Source organism: Toxoplasma gondii, chromosome Ia (genome assembly GCF_000006565.2).
Source record: "Toxoplasma gondii ME49 chromosome Ia, whole genome shotgun sequence".
In the NCBI taxonomy this organism is placed as follows: Eukaryota; Apicomplexa; class Conoidasida; order Eucoccidiorida; family Sarcocystidae; genus Toxoplasma; species Toxoplasma gondii.
The window spans coordinates 1128697-1138446 of NC_031467.1; the positions used below are offsets into that span (position 1 = coordinate 1128697).

The following is a 9750-nucleotide window of genomic DNA, read 5'->3' on the forward strand; positions in this document are numbered from 1 at the left end:
CGTGTGAGACTCCCCTCCTCTCTGCGGCTGGGGATGTCTGCGCGTCATCGGAGTCTGGCATCGTGTGTATGCGAAGGAGCGTCGTTTTTGTCGATCGAAAATCTTCTTTTAAAGACGGCCACGGCACACTAGTCCACTTGCTGCCGTCTGAGGTTTCAGCTTCCTGGCGCCGGGAGTGCTCTTTTCCCCGCTCATGCAACACCGGGAGGAAAAGATGGTTCGCTTCGCGCGCTGCTACTCTGTTGTCCTCTACGTCCCCTGGGTGTTACCGAGCCGGTCTTCTTCAGTTCTTCGCCAAGGGGCTTCTTCCAACTTCGTTCTCGGTGCTGGCTGTCGCAGGCTTGCTGGGTCTGTCTGCGTTTCTTCGATTCCGCGCTCCTGAGCTGCGAGAACTCTTTTCCATTTCTCTTCGGAGAAGCCGGAGGGCGAGGCGCTTCTTAGCGCATGTGACCACGTGTGTTTGTACAGCTCGATAGCTGCGGCAGCGAAAAAACCAAGTCTCGGAGGGTTTCTCTCGCTCCCTTCTTTTCTTTTTCCCGTCAGTTTCCGTTTTCGCTGCCCGCGAGGCTGCACCGCGCCACTTCTCTCTGCAGTCTGTGCGACTCTCCGTCGCGTTTCCGGCCCCGCTTTTTTGTCTGGGCAGACGCCTGCGAAACTCCGAATCTGGGTCCACGCCCCCGTGCCCACCAGCTTGCTTCAGAGTGTCATTCGTGGTTGTCTCTTTCGCCTTGCCAAGTTCGCGAGGCTTGTCTGCGTTGTCTGTGACTGGCGAGAAACGCGTCTTAACAGGTGTGCCGTTCCTTGGCATTTCCCTCTCCTCTCCCCGTCCATCACGCTCGCAGTCCACCCTCGTTTCCACCTCGTCCAGAGCTCTCTTTCTCGCGCGCGCGGCGAAGCGACAGTCCTTTCTGTCGTCGTCCACATGTTAAAAAGGCTCTCTGCGAGCTGTCTGTTCAGCTGGCTCACCCGCGAAGAAGGCCTCTTTCCTTGCGTCCGCTGTGTGTTTCTCGCCTGTCAGAAACGCTGCCACTGGAAAGCCACTCCAGTTCTCCACCTTCTCTGCGGCAGAAGTCTATCCGAGTCCAAGTTCTCCGCGTCTTGTCACAGTCACATGCCTGTCTGTTGTGTCCGACCCCGTCTCTTTCCGGGGCGTATCTGTCTGCAGTCTCTCTCGTCGTCTCCTCTGTCTCGCTTGCCTTCACACCCATTCTCCACGCGTCGCCCTCTTGAACTCCACAGACCGGACTCTTCGCTGTGAGGACCCGTTCGCTGTGTGTCAGACGCGATCTTCCGCGCTCTCCTCGACTCAAGCGTTTGCGAGGCCCACCATGTGAAGTGGTGAAGTCGGCGCGTCCGCCGCGGGCTCCACGCTTCACAGAGTTCTTGTTCGTCTTCCGAGGCAACTCTCGAGTCTCCCACGGAGACCGTCGCTTCCTGGAGGCGCCTCTTGCCTGTCTGTCTCTTTCTCACTCTCCACCATGTCGGCAACCTCGGCCTTCTCGTCTGGCGCCGCCTCGGGATCCGGTCCTCTCTCTCTCACGTTGACAGGCCGGCCTGGGGCGGCTGTGGGGTCTCCAGAGTTCCTGGGGACCGGTGCGCCGGGATCCACGGCCGCCAGCCTCGACGCTGTGGCTGCGCCAGAAGAAGGGGAAATCATTGAAGTTCCTCGACCGGACGGAGTCGCCGCTTCGAATCCGCAGAAGGAGTCTGATGCCCCTGCTGCAGGCTCCTCCGCGGGTGCCGCAGGTCAGGGTGAGGCGGCGGCTTCCATCGAGAGCGCCCTCGACAGTCTGGTCCACCAGCTGAGTTCTTCGTCGCTGACAGGGGGTCGGGACTACCACCAGCGAATGGCCGAACAGCTCAAGTCGGAGGACATTGCGGCCCGCCTCGAAGCCACGCAAGCGTACCGGCGCTCTCTGGCTCATCGCCAGGAACTTGAGCAGCAACAGAAAAACGCGAGTTGCGCATGTCCAGGTTCGGGGTCGGCGAGCGCGACGCCGAGCTCTGGCTCGGGACCGGCGTCGAGCTTTTCACAGTTCGGAGGACGCCCGGCGGCGGGACTCGAGGCCGCGAGTGGGGGCCTCAACTCAGCAAGCGCCTTCGCATCGCTCTCCGATGCCGCCGTCATGGACGTCACGATTCAAGACATGCTCGATCAGGACCTCGTCTGCGAGGTCGTCCGGTCCGTCGGGCTGCCGCACCCCCACCTGCAGCTCGAGAGCATCCTCCTCGTCCAGCGACTGTGTCGAGGTACCTTTTCGCAGACGCGGCAGATCGTCTCTTCGACGCTGGTCGACTCGCTGGTCCAGATTCTCCTGGGGGTCACGAGCGGCCGCGTCGGCGCGGGGGCCCCCGAGCTGCGACTCGCCGTTCTCGGCCTCTTCACGAAGCTCGCTCAAGACTTCAAGGCCCACAGAGACTTCGCGCTGCTCCGGCCGGCCGCCGGAGTCGTCCCTGCCGTCGTGGAGGCGGTCAAAGCTGCGCCGGACCTCGAGGGCGCGCGGTGCATCCATGCGCTTGTGTGCAGTAACATTCAGCAACTCAAGGTGGATGTGGCGCCGATTCTCTCGATCCTCATTTGGCTGATGAAGAACAGCGACGACCAGGCGATCCTCTGTCTGGCGGCCAGCGCATGCGTCACGCTTTGCGAGCGCCCCGAGGGCGTCGACGTAGTCCTCAACTCGCCTGCGCTGCCCACCATTCTGCAGCTGCTCCACCACGAAGACCAAAGAGTTGTCTTCGACGCGCTCTCCGTCGCCGCGAAGATCGCCTTCGTCGGAAGCACAGTCCAAATCGATCGGGCCATCAACATCGGCGTCGTCCAGGCCATGGTCGAGGTCCTGCAAAATCCTGCGGTCTCAAACCCCACGACCCGCGCTCGTGCATGCAACACCCTCGGAAATCTGGGATGTGAAACTCCCAAACAGGTCCAGGTGAGAGGGGAAAGCTGTGTAGAGAAGAGGACGCAGAACAACGCAGTTTTCAAGGATCCCTGCAGAGACGTGGTGTACTTCCGCGTTAACGAACTCCAGCGTGGAAAGGCCGCAGGCGAGGTCGAAAGGCGAGGCAGGTTTCGGGCACCTGTTCCTCGAAGCGATGTGTGAATCGGGAGAGGGGGGGGGGTGAGCGTCTCCAACTGCTTGGTATTTCGGAGAAAGGAAAGTTCTCCGATAGGCAACAGGCCGTCGTCGGAGGGTTGTCAGAGGAAAACGCCACGAAGCGTACAGGCTTCTTCAAACGCTTCAGAGTGTCGGTTCTCATGTGCTGCGACCTATCGCTCGCTGAGTCATTCTCCTTCCGCTGTTCTCCGCTGTCGCATAATTCTCGGTGTTCTTCTCTCTTCCCTCTGCTCTGGAGGCGAAACCCGTCGCGGAGGGGGTTCAATTCATGGTTTTCGCAAGCATCGAATAGACATGGGAAGTCAGCACGAGTCTTGGGGTGTCTGTTGATGTCGCGAACCTATAGCGACCTCTGTTTGTTTCTCCAGGAGAAACTGTTTCTGTTCTAAGTTTCGTGACTTTTCCCTGAACTTTCAGTTCCCCCGTTAAAATTGAGTGTGTGACTTATTTTTTTCGCAACATGTTCTAGGTGGCCTAAATGGAATATGTTGTGTCTGGTTCGCCGAGAGTTTTGACCGTCCTTCCTCGAGCCGTGTGTGTGTGTGTGTGTGTCTGTCTGTGCCTCTCTCATGCAGCCCATCATTGAGACGCGAGCCTTCCCGCTGTTGGTGGAGATCTTTCAAATGGATCCGGACTACAACACACGCATCGAAGCGGCGTACGCAGTCTGTGCATGTCTCTCGCGAGCGGACTCTCAGCAAGTGGGGTACATCATTTCCTGCACCGCTCGTCCACCCGCGTTCTCCGGTTTCTCGCGAAGTCGCTCGAGGGCAGGGCTGGAGGGACCTGTCGTTTCTTCAACTCGCGGCGCGGCGCCGGCGTACCTCGCCTCGCCCCTAGCGATTTCTTCTTCCCGCCTCGGCACTAGCCAGCTGAGTCTGGTGTACGGAACCCCACGGATCACTGAGAAGCCGCCGCCAGCGATTCTCTCCTTCGGAGGCAGCAATCCGTGTCTCGGCCTCATTGCAGACATGCTCGAGCTCGTCTGTGAGAGCGACCCGACCAACAGCGGGAGCCTCAAACTCTGCAAAGCCATTCTCCGCGGCCTGGACAACATCCTCGAGGTCGGCGCTCAGGAGGCCCGCCTCCTCGGATTGACTGAAAATCCGTACGCGAAACTCTTCCACGAAGTGCAAGTAAGAAACTGCAGGAAAGTACGGGGGGAAGACCACAGAGCTGCAGTGAAAAGAAGAGCAGGGGAACAGACTTCGAGGCCAGAATCGTGAGAAGAGAAGGAGAAAAGTGTGGTTGGGATACAGTTTACTTCTCTCTTTTTAAATCCGACTTTCTCTGTTGAAAAAGTATTCAAGATCTTTTGTTCTGTGTCCACGAATGGACGGATTTCAAATAGACGCAGCCGAGGAATCAGCCCCGTGGCAAAGGGAAGAGCGTGTGTTGTTTGTCGTTACGGAAAAGGCGTACGGCAGCAACAGAGAAGGTGCAAAGTGGCTAGCATTTCATTTTATGGTGCTGGTTTTAGCCCCGATCCACTACAGTTCTGCCTATAAAGTCAGAGTGTGTGGTGGAGGCGAAGAGGAGAGACGCACCGTTGACTGCGTGCCGCGCGACTACAGAAGCACGTCTGTTTTTCAGTGTCTGGTTTGGAGAGGCGTGAGAAGGTTGCAGACAGAAGCGCCGCTCTGTGAGTTGCAAGGTCTTGAGTTTCACCGTTGCGCCTTTTGGTACACGCGTTCCGCAGGGCGATCTCAAGCTGTCCCAGATGCAGTTTTTCCCGGACTACAACATCGCTGCGAAGACTCACAGCATTTTGGAGAGATACTTTGAAGATGCAACGACGTGGAACACGAGGAAATGACTTTTCGTTTCCTCTCCGTCATGGACGAAAAAACGTTTCTTTGTTCGCACTTCTGTCACCCGTCTTTATCCTTTTCGTAGGGGCTGCGCAGTCTGTCTCGAATTCTCTGCGTATCTGTCGTGTCTATTGGGATTCTGTCCACGCTTCAGTTGTGCTGGCTTCACGCGCGCCTCTGATTTTCTCTGTGTGTCCTCATACACGTTCTTGTTCGCCGCGCGGTGTGCCGTGAATGCTTTGTGTTCGAGCGGTGAAGTGCAGTGGGTATCCGCAAGTTTGCCAGTTTACGAAACTCGCACATGCTGCTCGGAGAGATAGCAGGATGAATTTTTTCCTGTTTCCAGGATTTTCATCGGAGATTTGTACGGGGATGTTCCCTGCTTCTACGGTTGTGGTGGTAGATGGACAGGCATGTGGGTGGTGGAGTTGCCAGTACAGCGGCTAGCGTTTTCACGGTAAACAGTGTAAGGCTCCTGGCTCAGTTAACAAACACACATAGTCGGTGGAAGAAACGAGTATAGAGTTGCGAAGTCACGACCCTATCACTGACCGTCCACACAGCTTCGCATTTCAAGCGTTTTGCCGTGATAGCTCATCGGTCTTCGCAAACGTCGTTGCGTTGAGTTTCAGGGTTCTTCGGGACCTTAAATGAGCCCCAAGAAGACTCTAGAAAAGTTTCTTGGCATGCGCGTGTGCCTCAGACGCTACGAGGGGTAAAGGCATGCTGACAAGAGACTGTTCATGTTGGATGTCGTGGGAAAGAGATTGTTAGCGTGTATTCCTCAACCGGGCGTCGCTATTCTGTGTGAAGTGGATTAAAAGGCCTGGCAAGGAAAATACACTAGGCTGACAGGCAGTGAGTGTTGGAGGCCTTACACCAAAGCAGAGGTCGTAATGGGCAGCATATTTGGAAACCGCGAATGGCGCACGAACTCGAGAGCGTACTCTCAACGGAGGAATAAAAAGCTCTTGTTAACTCGGATGAATGTGTCCAGTCCAGCGACCGTTGGACGGGCTCTTGCGAATTGTAAACGATACGGGAGTTGTGAGAACAAGAAAGGAGAGGGGTACAAAGTGAAAACACAAGCTCTTTCGCGGCGGTGCTTCCCACAAACGTACACACGCACATCACAGCTCATCGAATAGGGGAGTGAGCAAGGAAGTAAATCGGAGTGGCCCAGTTTTTCAGGTTGCTCATGCCCAAGGCAAGCCACGAATAAGCACCTGTATGAACTGCGTTCGCATGCGTCTACCATTTGACGTGCGGCTGTGCACGCGTGGTGTTGAAAGATGTAGGGTCGTACACTGGGTTCTTTGTCAATTTGGGGTCCACGTATGGTGGAACACATCAGGATTGCCGCTGATAACTTGAGATTTCTTAAGGGTACCATATATTCCGCAGCGTTGTTGCACTCCCGAGAGCTGCTTTTCCTTCAGCCTATCGGCCACACCACTGCACGAGCAGTTGTGACCGCCTTGTCAAACAAATGAGTGCCGTCATTCACACTCGTCTCATCACTTCGATCGAGCAGGTCGCAGGTTGTGAGTCTCCATATTTCTGCAGCGACAACACGGATGTCGGTCACGAAGGAGTGATCCCCCAGGCTCTCGGGGTTGTCTATATTTTCTGTTATGTCTAGTTCAATCACTTTTTGCTGCACAGGGTCAACGTGCCCATCGCGAGCCATGAACTCTGGGTGGAGAAAAGCCGCACTCGAAGGAACTGTTGGCGTGTTCTGCTGATTCATAGTAGATGGATACTGTGTCGAGGACTCGTTTGTTGGCATACGAAGCCACTCGTCACGTCGGATATCTTCTTGAGGCTGTGGAGAGTGGCAGGCAAAAACCTCAGGGAGGCGGGGGCAGCTTCTGGGTGCGGGAATTTGTTGCTCGTGTTGAGAAGGGTGGGATAAAATCCTCAACAAATAGGGATGAGGGCGCTTTGAGCTTTCAAAACATCGTTGTTCTGGTAGAAGGAAGAAAGACTCACAATTGGTAGGGCGGCCGGCACCTGAAGGTCTCCAAGTCTCAAGACCTCGGCCATCTATTCTGGCTTGCGAATCGGGTGGCAGCAGAGTCGGCAGCTGTTCCTTGTATCTTTGGCTGGCTTTCTCGGCAATGATCTCCTGTCTTTGCGTCTGATAAAAGCAGTCGCCTCGTGCTTTTGGAATCTTTGTACTGCAGTATGATGGAGTTGCTGCTTCAGAATCGCCATAATCAACTGTACTACAAACGGTAGATGCGGTCGAGTGCCCATGCCGCGTGCTGCCGTCCACGTGGAAGCAAGACTCTGCCACTGATTCAGCGCTTTGCTGTTTCGTGTTGCTCAGAAGATACGAAAGAAATGCTTGCTGAACACCGTTTCCGCGGAAGCTCGGGAGGGGCGCGTGAGGCCCCAATGGGCAACGTTTTTTCGGTAAGTTCTTTTGTTGAGTCATGGCCTGCATAGTCTCTTTCAGTTTATACAGCTCTCGCAGTTCCACATCGCGCGATGTCCAGTGGAGAGGTGGATTTCCTTGGTTCGGCACATGCGCCTGTTGATTCCACACAGAGGGCTGTGTTGGAAATGAAGCATCCTGGTTCCTTCTTTCTAAAGCAGAAGCCGCTTCCCGAGAAAAACATTCTCTGTTAGGTTCCGGTCGATACTGCTGCCGCCTCGAATCCATCTCGAAAAGGCTTTTGCGAGGCCATCCAGCGTCCAAGGACGAAAAGTAGTGTTTTGAAGAATCAAAATATGAACTCAGTGGCCTTCTGAGGTTTCATGTTCGTGTCAACGAACACCCACAGATCTGTGTTCTAACAAGGGATTCTACCTCAGAGTAATCGAAATGCGGAGAATACAGGAAGCTGAGTCTCCTGTAAAAATGATAAAAACTGAGCAACAGAACAGAAGACAGGTTCTCTAGGCTAGAACATTTCACAAGCTTGCTCGATTGTACTTCTTGCTCAGAACGAAGAAGAAACTACCAATTTCTCAAGAACTTCATAGAACGCATCTCTCCTTCACACCGAGGGAGCGCTGTGGCGTGCTAGCAGATCTGCTCGTGCGGTTTTCGTCCGCGGTCTGCTACACAACATAAGGACACCCAAGCTGAGCGAAAAAAAAGAGTAAATACATCTTTGCCTTCTTCCGATACAGACATCTAGAAAACTAGTCTACAATCCAACTTGCTGACCATATGCAAAAGCGGAAGGGAGCTCTGAGCCTCGAGCAAGTCCCTTTAATTACTCAACGCAGCTCATAGTCTCTTTCCTTTTCGGCTAGGAAATCTCCACAACACCGATGAAGAGTTTATTCAACCTCATATCACTATAAGACCCCTTGCCCACAGTTTTCCAGGATAATAAAAGTTTTGGCACTCGGAGCTAAAAATAGCGGCAGCTTTCACTTGCTGGCTGAATCGACGTTAATGTCTCTTTAGCACAATTCTGCGGGCCTACACTGTAGAACAGCCTGGTGCCACGACAAAAGGTGAACAAAATGCAATTTCGACAGGCTACTTCAGCAAAGTCAATCGGTACTTGAACCATCTAAAAGAGCCTGAAACGGCAATTTTGCCACTGAAGCGAACTCTTGTGATATTATTTCAGCGCGTTCTCCCAACGTCGTTCAAAGAACTTGTACAACTTTGTTTATCTGCGCTTGGCCAGATCATGTGGGGTGGTTCTATGCTACGTGCTTTTCTCCTGCAGTTTTCATCTTCTCCATTCAAGCTTTGTGTCACGTTTTTCTATTCGTGGTCGCTATTCGATGAAATCTGCTATCGTAGCTACTGATGGCGTTAGCCTCATTATCACCAATGACAATTTCACCGACCTACAGAGCGCGAAAGAAAACCAGGACAGCTGCTTGTTAAAAACACCCTCAAAAGCTCGCGGATATCTGAGTGTTAGCGTGTTCAATCATATCTTCAGAAAACCTTTCGTTTTTCGTCAGAGCATCACGAAGTCTTCAAATCTGCTCCCCGGCAACACCGTCGTCAGGGGTCCGATGCGTAAGTGCACTGATTTGCACGAAAACTGCCGGCGATACCACCAGAGAAAGTGAGGTGATACGTGTGAATATCGACCGCGAAGTCTGGAGTAACTAATCTCTCAACAAGCACCTCTGACCGTTGAAAATGCCCCGGAAGTGCTGGCTTGAAAAAGATGCCAGTAGCACCCCAGAATCCCCCTTTCTCCAGAACACCGGGGCTACGCGTAAACGAACCCGGAGTCATGGAAAGCAGGGAAGTATTGCCACATTCATCTTCGTTTAGTTGGTGAGAAATTCTCCAGCGGAGCGAAACTTCATTCAAGCGATCTCAACGAGGGCTTTCCTCGTGACGCTAGAGATGCCTTTTGTAGAGGGGACGTTTGGAATTGATGTCAACCAAAACTTTTATCACATCCCCCTCGCTGAAATAGGAAACTGAAGGAGGTAACAGTCGTGGTCTTTCTCTGACGATATTTTCGTCGGTAACAGCCTTTACAGGAACACGGTATGGTTTGTTTGAAGCGTGGCGAGTAAAGCCGGGTCGTTTTCATCACAGCAAATCCGCTTAAATTGAGGCTTTCGAAAAGTTTGCCACATTTTGAGAGTTTACAAACGAAAATCCCTCTCTTGTGCAAGTCATGAATCCTGGAGAGACAAACCACGGTTTCGCTGAAAGCAGACCCAGCTGAGTTTTGCCTTCCCCAGCTGTGTGTGAAACGGAAACAAACACGCTGCAGAATCGGTGTGAATTTATCTCTACATAGATATATGCATATTACTCCGTAACAGGCTTGTCGCCTCAAGTGTGGGTTGGCATGTAGGATTCCGTCTTCGAACAGTTG

At 53.6% G+C, this 9750-nt stretch overlaps 1 protein-coding gene across 1 annotated transcript; it reads left to right on the forward strand.

Annotated features, from left to right (window-relative positions):
* Window positions 1–102: 102 nt before the first annotated feature.
* TGME49_294770 (Armadillo/beta-catenin family repeat-containing protein) lies at window positions 103–5997 on the forward strand. Its single transcript, XM_002370205.2, has 3 exons — window positions 103–2933; window positions 3695–4255; window positions 4819–5997. The coding sequence occupies exons 1-3, from the start codon at window positions 1479–1481 to the stop codon at window positions 4933–4935; spliced, it is 2133 nt and encodes a 710-aa protein (XP_002370246.1). The 5' UTR covers window positions 103–1478; the 3' UTR covers window positions 4936–5997.
* Window positions 5998–9750: the final 3753 nt, after the last annotated feature.